Raw genomic sequence first — 17107 nt, forward strand, 5'->3', positions numbered from 1 at the left:
AGTCTCGGGAGCGCGCTTCCATAGTTCATGATGACCAGACTCCTCGTTAGTTTACACTAACGAACCAAATTCGGGCTTTCCCCCAATTCATTTATGAAAATAAAACATTCATCAGACATCAAGTTTGTTTTGAATGTCCCTTACTATGATACACAAAAAAATCCTTAAAAAAAAAAAAAAGAAAAGAATATAGTCAACTCTGATTTTACATCGTCGTGTTTGCTCCTGGCTTGTGTATCGAGTAATTTGTTTTTGTTTATTAAATTCATTTCTTTCATTGCTGGATTTCAACTGAAACCTATTTTGTAGCCTTTACGGTTAAGTAAAATCTGCCTTTTACAACCAGTAAATACCTCAAGACGTATATATCACGCTTATATAGAACGATATCTCCAAGAACAGTAAGATATTATGCACATTACTTTTAAAACATTTTAAGGAATAGAATAACTTTCACGACGTAATCACACAGATATCTGGCTTTGGTAACTTGAACAACATTCCTTTTGACAGGTAGCTATTGAAGCATTATCTCTTGCGCCACTTAGAATGTGATTTAATCTAAATTTGATTTCTTGTGAGCTGATGGTTGTATAAACTTCGCACCGAGGGATAGTGTAAATATAGTAGAGCAGCAGAGAAACGATTATTGATAACAATGAAAAATGTTGCGATGAGTTTGGGTTATTGTCTGTTATTTGAAGTGGCCCGGTTTTCCTGGTGAGAGTATTTCTGTCAGTCCACTTCATGCCTTGTCTACAAACAGCGTCATTCTCAATTCTGCCACTAGATGACGTAGGAGTAACACATTTGAAGTCGTACTCACGGTCTCTCTTGCTCTTTTGGGCATCGAAACGTTTGGAAATTGTCTGTTTCAGGCTTGGTCTTACAGTGTGGGTCCATGTTTAATTTAGGATCTCACTTTTGTCCCGCATACTGGACTGTTTTTTGGTGGGTTTGAAAATTAATACACGTCATTCTTTAACCAGATTCCAAAGCGACTAGGAGCACAGCGACGGGGATTCGTGCAGAATTTAATCGGAAGTTACATACTATGTACTGATTTAAACTTTGATAAATTCCGTTCTTACAATTTCATTTGAACATCTTTGCACTTTTAGCCTCACATCATTTCCCGGCTCCCCTAGTGTAGTTACTCTCATCTGCAATGGGAACACAGGGAAAACATCTCTGATATGTGAAGCAACATCTACTTTTTCACTCAAATATTCATATATTGTAATTATTATATCCCAATTCATTTTAAATGAAACGGTCTCGGAAAAATAATCATCGTCTTTGTTTTGTTTTTTTATTAAAAGCCGTAATTGCAACGAGTTGCTAGTTTGGGTGGTTGGCAGCGGATTGTTTGCGCTCAATGTTTCTAGCCGGAAAGTTGAGGAGACGGAAAGCAAATAGCCACGTAGTAAAAGGCGAAGCTTGCTGAAAGGTGAGCTTTCAATATCTTGTTGAGGCGCTTACCGAAATTGTCATTTAGCAGTTATCACGCAGGGTTTGTGAATTACCTACGTGACAAAATGACATGTGGCAATTTTTAGTTAAATATGTTAGATTTTATCACAGGACGGGCTTCGGCTATTCCAGCTAGCGCGTTAGCAATTTTAGCTTGACAGCTCTCTCCTCATAGACATTAAGCTAACACTTTGCCGGGATCACGGGCCATTTATACAAAGGTAACAGCTCTTCACTTTTTGGTCGCTACTGTTACAGGAGACTATTGTTGAATTAAATTACTTTTACAAATGGAGACAACCTATCAGTTTGCACCCGTGTCTATGTATGTCTGCATTTTTCTTTATGTCAACTTCAGCTAAAGGGCGTGAAACCTTACGCTAGCACTGTACCAAAAAACAACAACATAGCTCCGCAGTCGGAGAATGATGTTACTTCCTAGTGCGGGGAAAATGGGTTAATCGTGATTTCGACCATGCAGGCGCATTCACAACACTACAGTCCTATACGACCCCATGCCATACTAGATGTTGAAGATGTAGAAAAAACACGTTTATATAATCATATATATCATGGCAATTTTCCCATCCTTTGTGGAATTCCGCAACCTATAGGATGTAACATTACCTCACACAAATAATTCCCCAACATGTTACATAATATATGTACCTCTTACTGCAAATTTCAAATGAGTAGCTGCAGAAGAGCCAATGATACTGAAAACTTCCTTAATTGTTGTATTTTGTGTCCTGATGTGGTCCTGCACAGTTGGACACACCGAGCTCACCTGCTTACCAAGAAGATGATGTAAGAATTATTTTCCAGTGAGGAACCAGTAGTACTTCCTGATCAGTTTCTTAAAGGACATGAACATTAATTATTAAGGAGCTGCTTAAATGGAGGCGCACACCAGTGAAAAACACGACATTTTAAACTCCCAAGAGGATGAAGCCCACACTGTGGAAAGCAAACCGAAGCAAGCAGAGCTTGAAAGCACCCAAAATATTAACAGGGGTATTCATAATGGTGAGTGATGATGCTTTGTCAACAGGATATGGTCAGGTTGTGCATTTGAGGATTAGTGTTTATAGTGTTCATGGTGAATTCACAATTGAAATACTAAAACAGTGCAAGGACTTGGTTTTAATCAATGCTGTAAAGATACAGTTTGGTAATATTAAAGAAGAAAGCTAATTTGTCAGGTATTTATGTCAAAAAAGTATTTGGTATTTAATGTGTTATATATTTGTGTAGTAGAAAATAGTTGAATCGAGGAAAGAAGCCATGCGCTACTGGAATGTTGACAGCTTTTTTTTTTCACAAGTTGCTAAGCCAGTTTGCCAACAGAAGCCCAGTTACCCAGTAGTGTAACTCACAATACCTGACTAATTTTGAATTTCTTGGTTGTTTGGCTCCCTCCTCCGATCGTAGGTCCTGTCGGCTCCGATGTTATGCCGAATGGAAACATTGTGTCAGAGGGCATTGGTGCTATGGGAGATACCAATTTGAATGGGTCCCTGCCGCCAACAGTCCCCCCTCAGAGCACCAGCTCCCCTCTCAACTCCCAGACCCAAGAGCTGTCCCCAGGTGTGGCCGCTAATCCACACATGATGGTAGAGTCTGAGGGCACTAGTGCCGAGGTCACGGTTCACAAGGGTGATGCATTGCAGTCACTCAGACTCAGTATGCCTATGCAGGAGACTCAATTGTGTAAGCATAAACTTATCTTGCCTGAGTGCCTCTTCTGTACCCCCTGCACCTTAACCCAGTTTTGCTGTGGGATGCTTTCCTTACTTGGACTATGTGCAGTACCTCTCCATTCTTAACCCCTTTGTCTTGTGAATTCTCTGAATGGATGAGAATTTCTTAAATGTTTTTGATTGCTTACATTCAATTACATTTTTGCTTGACTACAACATTGTGTTGGTGCTTGATTTGGAAAAATAACATATGGACCTATAAGTGTGTTTTAGAAGTAATTTTTTTTTTTTTACACAAAGTAGTGCAATGTTAAATCAAGCATTATTTTCTGAGGTAAATTTCTTTTTTTTTTTTTTTACTCTCAGTTGTGCCTGTTCTATTAAGTCACATGGAACGCCCATCAGTACTTAAGCTGAAGCTTACCTGTGCATGATATGGTGATTACAAAATTTGTGTCTTTTGGCTTTATTTTCATGTCTTCAGCCAATGAAAAACCATCATTAGACATGGAGAATGAGGAGAAGATTCGCCTGGAGGCTCGCCGGCGCCTAGAGGAGCAGCTCAAACAGTACAGAGTGCAGCGACATAAAGAGAGGGTGAGTAAAGCTACCTGTTAGTGTTAGAACAACTTTCAACATTCTTCTTTATAAAGATATCTGGGTCAGATTACTACAGTATTTTTTTTCTATATGTGATCAGTTGATCACATAGATTCAAAGCATTCATGATTAAGCCACTTGCTGCGAGTCATGTATTATTTGCAAGTTTGACCAGGAATATTTATCATTTGTTTGTGATTGTGAAAGAAGGATAACTACTGTAATTTCCGGACTATTGAGCGCATCTGAATATAAACTGTACTGGCTAAAAATGAATTAATATGTGTACATTTGTTTCTAGTCTCACCGCACAAGCTCAAAGAGCAGGCCCTTCAGTACTTTGGATCCAGAGTTAATGTTGCATCCAGAGGCGCTTCCCAGGGCCAGTACTGTTGCCATGACTAAGGAGTATTCTTTTTTGAGGACCAGTGTTCCTCGTGGTCCTAAACTTGGAAGCTTGGGAATTCCACCTGCTAAGGAGAAAAAGTCCAGGTCCTCCCGGCAAAGTAAAATCCACTCCTTAGCTGACTACAAATCTTCAGAGAACGACGGTGGAGGTGGGGGAGGAGGTGCAGTATCGACAGCGGACAATAGCATGGGTTCCATGCAGTCTACAATTAGTTCAGTATCCACCCTGTCTGAGGTCAGTGTGATGTCCGAATGCAGCACCTGCGAAGCAGAGGGACAGTCTGTTGCTTCCCTCCAAGTTGCCGACAGTGTGTCTGAAGTTGATGGCAGCGAATCAGGAATGAGAGTAGACAACGATGGCAATGACAGCGATAGCTCATCCTACAGTAGTGTGTCTACCAGGGGAGCATATGGTATGCTGGCTGCTGCTGTGGAGAGACAACAGGGACCTTATACAGTGGAGGGAAGGGAGATTGCGCCTGAGGCCATGGGTCAGTTCCCTTCCCTGAAGGAAGTGCTGCAGGCAGCCAGTGATGAACAACACCTGATGGCATTGGAGCAAGAAAGTGCAGCAGAATCTCGCAGCCGCAGAGACAGTTTTTCCAGCAGGTATTCATTAATGTTGGGAATAAAAAAAAAAGATTGTTTTACCACAACTGTTGAATAATTTTTTATTTTTGGATTCATTATTATTGTTTTTTATTAATGTATTAGTTAGTTTTTAGGTCAGTCAAATTTCAGTTTAGCCCTGATAATGTCAATATTTTTGCAGTGTTTCTTTGGAGAGTTCTGTAATGGGCCATGATGAGATGCTTCAGGTGCTTAAAGAGAAAATGAGACTTGAGGGCCAGCTGGAATCGTTAACATCTGAGGCCAATCAGGTTGTATTCATTTCTATAACCACCATTACTTCTGCATGAACTCTCCATCATCTCTGGGCAGTTTGAGCACAATGCATTGTCCCATTTTTTTCATTTTGCTTGAAGTTTGTTTTTATGTGATAAAATATCATTATGATTGTTAGTCATACATTTCATCATGGTACAATATTTCAATTATTTATTATTATTTAGATCATAATTTTTTTTGCCACGCTAGAAATTATTCGCAAGCAAAGCCCAATTGTTACATTATTGGTAAGACTTTGACATGGAATTTCAAATGGATTTCCAAAAAAGAGGTGAAATGATTATCTTGCGATAAAAAATCTTGCTTAAAAACTTTTGGGTTTAGTTGCTGACTGTTCTATACTGTCCACCAGGCTCTCAAGGAGAAGACTGAGCTCCAGGCTCAGCTTGCGACAGTAATTGCTCAGCTGGAGGCTAAGAAGGTGGAAACTCAGGTGACCCAAGGGAAGCAGAATGCCCTTACTGCGGAGGTTGGAACGCTGCGGCAGAATTGCAGCAAGCTAGAGAAGGCCATGATTGATCTTCAAAGCAATATGGAGAGCAAAAATGCCAGTCTGGCAATTCTGAGCAATGACCTAAAAGTTGCTGAGGAACAGTACAACCGGCTGATGGGAAAGGTGGAGGAGATGCAAAACAATGTTATCTCAAGAGACAATACAGGTAAGATATGAACCAGGGTTAGAAAATTTTACTATTTATCTCTGTATTTTTTCATCAGAAATCATCAATCCCCAAAAAACTGATTTGTTTTCAGTTTAAGACTAGTTAGAGGTCCTGAATTCAAGTCTTGGAGAGTCATCACAGCAGACAGATGAAGGGATAAAAATGGGCGGGGTACACCCTGGACTGGTCACTGGTGAATCGCAGGGCAACATATACAGACAGACAACATTCACACACTCACTCATATGGGGCAATTTTCCAATTTACCTGCTGCATGTTTTTGGACTGTGGGTGGAAACCTACCTGCCAAGATCAATTTACTTAATTTTCAGCATTATGCTGTCAGAAAGTGACGGCATAATGTTTGCCTGAACCAATTACCTTTTCAAGTCAGTTAATCCAAAACTGAAAAACCTGTTTGTCCTGCATTTATTGATATACTAGAGAAATGAAGCTGTCATAATTCTGTCGTGTGTTCACAGAAGCATCCTAATCGTGAAAGGTCCAGCTACAGAAGCAGATTAAATATGCAGCAAAACGTGTGTGTGTGTGTGTGTGTGTGTGTGTGTGTGTGTGTGTGTGTGTGTGTGTGTGTGTGTGTGTGTGTGTGTGTGTGTGTGTGTGTGTGTGTGTGTGTGTGTGTGTGTGTGTGTGTGTGTGTGTGTGTGTGTGTGTGTGTGTGTGTGTGTGTGTGTGTGTGTGTGTGTGTGTGTGTGTGTGTGTGTGTGTGTGTGTGTGTGTGTGTGTGTGTGTATACACATGTATTATTAGCTAGCTTAACAAATCATGAAACACATTGTTGCAGCCCAAACTATTTGGGAAAAAAAAAGTTTTAGCTTGCTACTTTTTTCTTTGGTGTATTGCTGCTGTTATTATTGCATACTGTTTTCGCACACTACAATGACAATTTGAAAACACTGATATGCTATTTAAGACATACATAAATAGAATGCAAAGTCTGAAAAACCTTACTGACTCAATTATATCTGTTTTTGACCCCATATCTTTTCTATTGTATGTCTATTGTTCTATCACATTTTAGCCCAATTGCGGTTACAAATGGAATATTAATAATAAATTAATCTTAACAGTGCTGCTGAGCCAGTTTGAAAGCGTAATAGCTACAAATACAGAGACAATGATGTTAAAACTATAAGATCCCACACCTCAATTTTCTTGTGGTTGTTTTTGTTCATTTTGAAGTCTCTGCATACTCCTAGCATATTTACAGTTACAGTGCTATTCTTCATTCTCCCATGTCTACTTCTTGATCTCTTACAGGCCATTCTTTAAAGTCTTGCCAAGTTGCAATATTGATTCAGTTTTCTTTAACTAATTGTGACATTCAAAATGCGACTGCATACCAAAGTAACACAAACCTATAATACTGCATCCTGTTCCACCAGCTCAATTGATTTACCCTCTTTCAGTATTAATGAGAATGGTGGCATGATTCAAAGGGAACTCAACCCTTTCTATGCTGAGTCCTGAAATACAGGTTGAGCATAAAAGTCTATTCCTGCAAAGTCCTGGTGGGACATTGGTGGGAGATTTGATGGAGATGCAGATATTTTGTATCAATGAATGCGTTTTACATTTATGAACCAACACTGATGCAACAAGTATATTCACACTTGGGACTTAATTTTTTTATTCTTACATGTTGCAGTCCAGGAGTTGCGTCAGCAGATGGCTGGTCTTCATAGCCAGCTTCAGCAGGTGCAGCTTGAGCGCAGTACCTTGCAGAGTCGAGTGAAAACTTCCCAGGCGGAAATTGACTCACTCCAGCAGGTCCGACAGTGGTACCAGCAGCAATTAGCCCTAGCCCAGGAGGCAAGAGTACGATTGCAAAGTGAAATGGCTAATATGCAGGTATGTTTGATGCTGATAAAGGGTGTTTCTGTCCTTGACAAATTTATTCGACTGGAGATAATTGTTTTATTGAGCACTTATTATTTATCTATATTGTATTATATTATTTTTTTTGTTCCTCAGGCTGGCAAAATGACTCAGATTGGTGTCCTGGAACATCTGAAGTTGGAAAATGTGACACTGTCCAACCAACTTACTGAGACGCAACACCGGTCCATCAAGGAAAAAGAACGTATTGCTGTACAGCTACAGAGCATAGAGGTATATTTTTTCACGTCCATTACTAAATTTTTCATTGTCAGTTTTTGTTGAACAATTCTGTTTGCAACGTAAGATGCTATTTGGGATCTTGAATAATAAATAACGGAACCTTTCTTAAGTTGTCATATATTGTATAATTGCTTGCTTTGCATGTATTTCAAATTCTTTTTCGCTTCATTTGGGGAAAAAAGCGCATATATTTTTTGACCTTTTACTGTGTGTGTTGTAGGCAGACATGTTGACCCAGGAAGCTGCTTACAAGCAAATTCAAGATGCCAAGACTATGGTGGAAGATGACCTGCAGCACAAACTAGAAGAATTTGAAGAAGAACGGGAACGATTGCTAAAACTGGCAAACACAGCCAGTAATTTGGAAATGGAACTAGGACAGGTTGTCGTCGCTAACATGGCATTCTCTACATTGTTCTATCGGTTATTCTCATTTAACGCATCGATCCATTCCATGTATCCCAACTCACCTTTCTGCATCTAACTGTTAAAAAATTTGCAACAGTAAAAGTTTTCCATTTCAAGAACCAAATACCTTTTCATGATAGCTAATTTAGGAAAGTAATATAATTTTCTGACCTGAGAAGGCAATTTCTAATAAATTTTTTTGATTTTTGTCTTTTTAGGTGAAATTGACCCTGTCCCAGAAGGACATGCAGCTGCAATCACTCCAGACAGAACATCTGGAGCTGATGCGCCAGTTGACCACCACTCAGGAGAACCTGCATACCAAAGAACAGTCCATCAACCAGCTAGAGGCTCGCTACCTTGAGCTTGAGGCCCAGTTGGCTGAGCTGCAGTCAAGCAGTAATGCAAAGGATGACAACATACAGTACCTTCAGAATGAGAAGATTGTTTTAGAGGTAGCTTTACAGGCTGCAAAGGCAGAGAAAAGCCAACTCGACGATACTGCTGAACAACTTGGTGAGGATGTTTTGGTGGCCTCTGATGTCTTAGACCAACTAAGACAGGAAATACAGGTCAAAACCAATCAGGTATGAGAGAAATGACACTGTCATGGGTGGGGTTGTATTATTGAAATAATTGAGATAAAAAAAGATATAAACCACTGTTGAATTTTTTTTAATGTTAGAATTAATATGAGCATAATATCAAATACTATCAGATGAATCATCCCTTTAATTTTCAAATGTTTTAGATATTTCTGTGAGGTGCTGATTTATTCTTCATACCAAAAGTCAGCAAGTTATGTTGTGACTGTTGTTTTTTGTTTGTCCCATATAGCATTATTAGTGGACAAAACATACCACCTCTTGGGATATTGATATATTAGTGTCAGGGTGACCTCTCTCTACATTATTGGGGAAAACTCAGATGGTGGTGAATACAGAGGGTCTTTCACTTTTTTACAGATTGAAAATCTACAACAAGAAAACAGTTCACTGAAGAAACAAGCTCAGAAATTGAAGGAGCAGTTCCAACAACAAAAGGTGAGACGTCTTTTTGAGCAAAAACTAGTTTGCTAGTGAACTGTGTAAATCTTTGAAAGAGCCACCACTAAATGGCACTTAGGACAGTGGTACATTTAAATTTGAATAACCTTACCTCGAACTCATTTTTTGTGAATGAATTTTTTTTTCATGTTGCTAATGATATAAATGTATTTTTGTTTAATATTGTGTTTGTATTCATACTTCTAACCTAAGAGCTGGTGGTGATTGTGGTCATATTTATATTTATACTTATAACCTAAGAGCCGGTGGAGATCGTGGTCAGAATGCTGATAGATGGTATTTAGAAGTCACTGTCTTGAAATTGTGTGCACAAAAAACACTTGTCAGAACCACCCAGCCGACTAACGCTGCTGATGCAGTGGGAGGATGTAATATAGAGCCAGATGGCTTTTCATCTGAAGAATGCCGAAAGCAGTAGTCAACACGCCATACTGGATTTGGTGGCAATGGTGAATGCTGCTCACAGAATCCTATAAAGAGGGTGGAGATTCATTACAAAGGGATAGAAATTGGCTTTGTATTTAATTTTTTCAGAGGATTCAGGATTTTTAAGTATACTCTGATGCATTAACATTCATTGGGTTTCATCCAGAGCCACCTGATCCCCCCCCTTTGCTTTTATTATGGTTATAAAGGCTTGTCAATTTTCAGATATCCACTGAGGGGAGGGGGGAGCCACAGTGATTCCCACTATCTTTGGAAGTGGTTCAACCACACAAATGTCATGAATAGTCTAATCCAAAATTTGAAATTCAAAAACATGCAGGTTAATTGGAAAAAATTGGGAAAATTGCCCCGAATGAATGAATGGTTTGTTGTCTGTATATGTGGCCCTGCAATTGACTGGTGACCAGTCCAGGGTTTACCCTGCCCCTCGCCCGATGACGGCTGGGATAGGCTCCAGTATCCCCTGTCCCCCTCAGTGCAGGATAAGTGGAAGAAGATGAATGGCTGGATAGTTTGACTTTTGCCTTTTTTCAATAATTGGTGAAAAAAAAAAAGGTCATTTCAAACCTTTGGTTTTGTGGCTAATTTTGAGCAATTTTAGGTATTTTATTTCATTAACTCATACCCTTTTACAATTGCTTCTTTTCTTATTTGGCAATTTGTCACTGACAACAATATTATTTTTTTAATAGTTTACTTCTGGGATATATAATTTCTCCTATAGTTGCTCTATTTACCCTTCATTCTTACATGTTTTTGCTTGTTTGCTTGTTTAACACATCTTATTGTGGTTTTACACAAACTGGATGGATGACAACATGGCATCTGCTTCACAGCTAATGGTGGAGGCTTACCGTCGGGATGCCAGCTCTAAAGACCAGCTAATCATTGAGCTCAAGTCCACTAAAAAGCGTCTTCTGGAAGAGGTTACTGATCTTAAGCAGGAGTTGCAAGGTGTTCAGGGTGAAAAGGAGAAAGCAGAGCTGGAGCAAGTCAGGTTGCAGAAGGAGGTGGTGAGAATCCAGGAGCAGATGAGCAACATGGAATCTCATCTGCAAACCATTCAGAGTGAACGAAATCACCTGGAAACACAAATCCAGGTAACTATGTTTCTTAAATTTTTGCTCATTATCTGTATGGGAAATGTTTCCAGATACACTTATTCTTTTCCAACTACAGTCCCTACAGTTCGATCAGAGTCAGCTTGTAGCTGCAACAGAAGAGAATGAGATCCTGAGAAAACAGGTGGAGAAAATGGAAGCAGAGGCCAAAAAGTGAGTCATAGATATTTTGAAGTTTGATTTATATTAGCATCAAAGACTGACCTATCTTGTCTATTACTTAAGCTGGGAAGTTAGGGGCAATTTCTGTGATGCAGTCTCAGCAACCCTTTTTGTTCATATGTACATCAAAATATATGCCTTTGTTCCAAAAAGTGCTATCTCAGAGCAGAAGGTTCGCATGAAGCGTCTGGGGACAGATTTGACCAGTGCACAGAAGGAGATGAAGGCTAAACATAAAGCCTACGAGAACGCTGTGGGCATCCTGAGTCGGAGGCTTCAGGAGGCCCTGGCTGACAAGGAAACAGCAGAGGCTGAGCTGGTCAAACTCAAGGCCCATGTGTCAGATGGTGGAAACACCCAGATCCTACAGGTAAGTTTTATTGACAACCCAAAAGTTTATCTAAAAATGGCAATGCATGTGTGAGTGCGTAAGCAAGTATAGTGAGTTAAAACATTGGACCATGTAAATTTTTCAACATTTTAAGTAAAACACCAGAAAACATAGTTTAATAATACTAATAATTACTTTCACTGTAAACATAAAATTTGGTTGCTGTACTTTGTAATTTCCTGATGCAGTTCTGCATATTCTTTATGACTACAAGTACTGTACTTAACATGAAAGTATTTGTTGGGTTTATTTTTAAGTTGTGATCTTATTTCATTTCAATACAATTGTTCATTCAAATTATAGTGAAACATTTTGTGAATTTTGTTGTCATCTAGGAGAGGATTGAAACTCTGCAAGCTGAGTTACTAGCTGTGACCAACAGTAAGACCATGTTAGAGAAGGAGCTGCAGGAAGTGATCAACCTAACTTCTACAGAGCTAGAAGAATACCAGGAGAAGGTCCTTGAGCTGGAGGATGAGGTAAGCAGTGATCATTTCTTGACAGCACCTTACTGTTTTCCAGTATTTATACATTATAGCCACTACATTGATTATATATTCATGCTCTTCCGCAGCTTCAAGAGTCAAGGTGTTTCAAGAAACGCATACGAAAATTAGAAGATGCAAACAAGAAGCTAGCTCTTGAGTTGGAACATGAAAAAGGGAAATTGGCTGGACGAGCACAGTCCCACAATACTCTGCGGGAACATGCCAATATGTTGGAATCTGCTCTAGCTAAGAGAGAGGCAGACCTTGTCCAGCTTAACTTGCAGGTGGAGATCTACAGTATTTCTCGCTATGTTTGACTTTCAGGGTATTTTTTTCTGTGATTTAAAGCTTAAAAAGATCTGCCAAGTTCCTCTTTGTCTATACACCGTTTACTCTGGTTGCAGGCTAAATGAAGGTGAAGCTTATTTATGCTGTATGTGTGTATCCTGATCTTTATTATTATATTTATACCACAATTAGTAGGAAGTTATTTTTGTGCAGAAATTTCCAGTAATGATGTCTCTCATGGATTGTATCGAGCACACATCCATTAAGACAGTACTGCTAGTAAGATGACATTCTTTTTGATCTATGGTCAACCAGCCTTTAGTTGGTGTTAAAAGGGACAAACATCAAATAATAAGTAAAAGCACAAATATTGTGCAAAGTGATGAGGCCAGGATACTCAGTCATAGTCATTTTTAAAAAATGCTATTTTTAATGGCCATGTTTTCCGAGAAACAGAGTGCTTCCCTGTTGTTCTCATTCCAGTGTCGTCAGCGCCTTTCCACAGTGAAGCTGGACACTGTGCAGAATCTTGAGCCTTGTATTTTTACTTGTCATCTCATGAATGTTTTCCTTCAGGTTCAAGCTGTTTTAAAGCGCAAAGAGGAGGAGGACCAGCAAATGAGACAAGTGGTGCAAACTTTACAGCTTGCCTTGGAAAAGGAAAAGACCAAAGTCAAAGATCTTAAAGAACAGGTAGGAACTCTTAATATAAAAGTGGAATTGATATCACTTGTAGTTTTTATTGACAACTGCACAGCACTCTATGATATTTAATTGAATATATTAAATCTGAGTGCCTGTATATTTGGGGAAACATCAACAAAATACCTGCAAGGTGAATAGCCCCCTTTTTATATAGACTTTTGCGTATAAGCTAGTGTCCAAAGTTGATATACTTTTTCTTTGTTTATTCACTGTCCTCTAGGTGGCAGCAGCAAAGTCTGAGGCTGCTCATAACAGGCGGCATTATAGGGCAGCTATGCTGGAATTGTCAGAAATCAAAAAAGAACTGCAGGCCAAAGAGGAACTTGTCAAAGCCCTGCATAGTGAAGCCCACAAACTGCAGTATGAGCATTTGGCTGCTAAAAGTATAAACAGCAAATTATGCATTTTTTCACTATGGTGTTCCTAAACTGTTTGTGTTCTGTGGAACTGACCATATGTCTGCAGAGTCCAGGATGAGCAGCATGCTCAGGAGGTTTCCAGATTCCAAGGGGAGCTGGCTGAAGCACATTCCCAGCTACAGATTCTCCAGAAACAACTCGACGAGGAACTGTCAAAGCAGCCCCTCACCAACCAAGAGGTAAAGACTTCAAGCTTATTTGAAATGAAATACTCTTGAAAATGGTGCCTTTTCTGTTTAAAAATCTATCAGAATAAAACTTAACTATTGTCTAGGGTTTCAGTTAAAAGTTCAATTTGTATAAATATTAATTTTTCAGAGTTTCCAACCACATAAAATACCCCCCAAATAATTGTGGATGATTATAATTTCTTGCTTGAAAATGGTTTCACATTGGTCCATCACTTGCAGTTGTTTAACAGTGATTGCTTCTCAGGTTGAGGACCTGAAGTGGGAAGTGGACCAACGACAGAGGGAGATCGAGGCTCAGAGGCAGCAACTGGACATGGTAGAGCAGTGTCACCACACAGAGCTGAACAATATACAGACAGCTCTGCAGGTAAGTTGTCATATCTCATTTTCAGTTAAAAAACTGAAGAAAGAATTATCTTAAAATCAGCACTGACTTATTAAGCAGGTGGAAATGAATCACTGTAAAATTTTTAGACAGTCACAACAAAGCCTTTGTTTCCATAACTGTGTTTGGTGGTGATATCATTCGAGGGTCTGATTATGCAACAACTTTTACTTTTATTGGAATGCTTTTGAAAGGCCAAAACTGTTTCAAAATACATTAACAGGTTACTCTATGTAATAGGTCACGTGGGCAATTCAGCAATATTTGTCAGGATCTGTAACGTCATCCATACTATTTTAATTTCCTTAGAGCATCAAGGTGGAGCTGGAGTCTGTGCAGGAGGAGCTGAGTAGCACAAGGAAGGATAAGTTTATGCTACAAGCTAAAGTTGGTGAGCTGAGAAACAGCATGAAGACAGTCCTGCTGCAGAATCAACAACTTAAACAAGACCTCAAACAGAGCCGTCAGAGGAAGGTAAATCAACCATTGCTCTTAACTTGTGGGCACTGACGACTAATTTATCAGCGGGTTGGAAGAGCATACAGTTGATTGGCCACTGCCAGTAATATTGCTATAACTTTCTTAGTTGAGAAAGCCCTGAAATGTTTTGTTTTTTTGACCGTTTTTGGAGGGAAACATTTTGCAGGTAGGATTCTATAAGTCCAAAATACCCTTCGAAAGAAACCTCTCAAACACAATTCATTGTATTTTCATGCTCCATTCAGTCAACTTTGTGGCATAGGTCACAATGAAAGCATCATGTAAAGGTTTTCAGTCACACACTGCTGTCTATAAAGCTTCAAAATATTTAGCTGTAGTCCCTCTGCAGACTGAAAATAGAACATAAGCAGTGATATGTTAGCCAACGCCCAATGCGCCTCTTTGATTTTGACCAAATTCATATTAGGAGCTGTTAAGTTTGAACGATCACTGCAGTGCTGTAAATATGAAGATACAAGATTAAATATATGACTTGTAATGTTTTTGTCCGAACAGCAACGAATGGAATTGAAAACTGAAGTGAGCCCATCCAACCCGGTGACTCCAGTGAAGATCCCAGACTGCCCAGTGCCTGCTTCCCTGCTAGATGAGTTGCTTAAACCTTCAACATCTGTCAACAAGGAGCCCCTCAACAACCTGCATAACTGTCTACGGCAGCTCAAGTAAGATGCTCTCTGAGTTTATATGAAAAAAATCTGTGCATTGAGATTTTCAATCTTTGCAGCTATATTAACCTATTTCTATGTTTTGTGTACTTTTGTTAGGGAGGAGATGGACAGCCTCCAGAAGCAGATGGAGGAACACACAGTAACTGTACATGAGTCAATGAGCTCATGGCCAAACACAGAGGAGGAACTGGGTCGACTGGGGCTCCAAAACATTTCCAAATCACCAACGCCACTGAATCATGTGGTTGTGGATAATAACAATGAAGCAGAAGAGCAGCAATCATAACAGAAATAACTTTTCTCAGGCCAATACAGGGAGAGTGGAGTTTTATCCACAAAGGCACTTTTAGCCCCCTATTCCCTTTCTCTTTTCTTAACAATTGCTGCCAACATTTGGCATTCTCCCATTGGCACAAATGTGCTTTTGCAGAGTAATACTTTATACACCATAGCTTTATTCCTTCTGTTATTGTTTAACAGTTGTCTATATTTTTCTTTTATTATGCCATTTTCTCTTTTATTTATTTAGTTAAAGATTCACCATTTCTGATTGGGCATATCCCTTTTTTCCATCTGGTATCACAGATACAACCAATGTCCTGCTTCTTTTAAGGCAAGTTTTCCGCTCTAGATGTTGGCAATTTTCCCCTGGCTTTAATGTGTTTCAGCATCCTTTTCCTTGTTAAATTTAATGGTTGGCATTATTTTAAAAGAAAAAAATGGGGTGCCAGATAGGGACATAAATCCTAAATCTGCCAACAAACTGGCTTCAAACTGTTCTTCCATTTCTCTGTGCCTGTGTATGAGTGGAGTTGCTCATCTATGATTTAACTAACATAGTTACTCATTGATGTGTCAGCAGTTGATGATAGAATATCATTACTCCATTTAGTGACGTTTAAAGTCATGCACACTATCATTGTGTCTTGTTGAAATGCAGTTTCTCACTTGTATTGTAACCATATCACCTTGGGTTCTCAAACTCTAAAAAAGTTATGTATGGAGATGTTTTGACTAGCATGGACTGCAGTAAGTTGTATGCAGAAAAAAGAAAAAAGCCTTAAGCAATCTTTAATATGCTGTAAAGAACTAACTGGGTTTGAATGAACATAATTCTTCTGAGGGTGTGTACTAAATGTGTTTGTAAATCCATATACTTTTAGTTTGCTGTATAAACTGACACTTGAACAAACGTCAAAAGAGAGGGAGAGAGCAAATTGTAAGAATGAAGCGAAAATGTTACTACTGCTAACAGCAGCTGCAATCGTCATTTTTATGTTATGTTTGATACAGATTTTAGAAAAAAAAGTAGTATTCTACCCCTGAATCAAATGTTAAAACTATTGGTGTTAAATGGTTACCGGAATTAAGTTAATTGTTTCCAGAGTTTAATATATAGTCTTTTTTTTTGTATGATTGTAAATTCATCCTACATGTTCAATAGTATAAAGAAGGTAAAATCTAAGATATAAAGTCAAAACTTAAAATACAAGCAGAAGATGCCTGCAATTCTGATATAGCAGGTGGAGACGCGTCTTTACTTCGCACCGGTAGGTGCTCATTGTTACATTCTTTTAAAAAAAAACAACATACAGTGCTTTTGGATTTCCAAAGGGAGTATAAATATTTCGTGGCGAATGTTCCGAGGATAAATTCAACGGAGAATGTTGATCCACTGTGTCATGAAGACATCTTTTGGACTCCAAAGAACATTTCGCTGTAACGTCGGGTAGTCTGTAGTGACATTTGCTGAGGACCTGCGCTCAATTAATAAACATTGCTGTATCTGCTTTTTTTTTTCTTAAAAGGTTAGAACTGACTGTTTGCTATGTTAAACATTTGTGTTGGGAAATGTTATTGTACTCATCATAAAATTGCACTATTCATCTTGCACCGTTGTTTCTGATTATTTGTACTTTGGATCTGTGTGCCGAAACCTTTATTTTCTTCAGGCACAATTTTAGACGGAAAC

At 39.0% G+C, this 17107-nt stretch overlaps 1 protein-coding gene across 2 annotated transcripts; it reads left to right on the plus strand.

Moving 5' to 3' along the window:
- The first annotated feature begins 1400 nt into the window (after window positions 1-1400).
- On the plus strand, window positions 1401-17026 carry golga3 (golgin A3). 2 transcript variants are annotated; one of them, XM_086169448.1, is made up of 24 exons: window positions 1401-1694; window positions 2242-2499; window positions 2905-3060; window positions 3658-3770; window positions 4075-4790; window positions 4954-5062; window positions 5443-5749; window positions 7422-7624; window positions 7748-7885; window positions 8115-8276; window positions 8521-8889; window positions 9268-9345; window positions 10653-10916; window positions 10996-11090; window positions 11253-11469; window positions 11826-11969; window positions 12065-12262; window positions 12843-12959; window positions 13192-13331; window positions 13437-13569; window positions 13826-13948; window positions 14276-14440; window positions 14963-15129; window positions 15232-17026. In XM_086169448.1, the coding sequence occupies exons 2-24, from the start codon at window positions 2370-2372 to the stop codon at window positions 15419-15421; spliced, it is 4434 nt and encodes a 1477-aa protein (XP_086025574.1). In that variant the 5' UTR covers window positions 1401-1694; window positions 2242-2369; the 3' UTR covers window positions 15422-17026. The 2 variants fall into 2 exon arrangements, with proteins under 2 accessions (XP_086025574.1, XP_086025572.1); XM_086169446.1 differs by lacking the exon at window positions 1401-1694 and having other exon boundaries at window positions 2243-2499; window positions 2905-3183.
- The last annotated feature ends 81 nt before the right edge of the window (window positions 17027-17107 follow it).

The sequence above is a fragment of the Fistularia commersonii genome, chromosome 22, assembly GCF_037954325.1.
Source record: "Fistularia commersonii isolate RoL2024-O1a breed Wild chromosome 22, RoL_Fcom_v1.0, whole genome shotgun sequence".
Classification (NCBI taxonomy): Eukaryota; Metazoa; Chordata; class Actinopteri; order Syngnathiformes; family Fistulariidae; genus Fistularia; species Fistularia commersonii.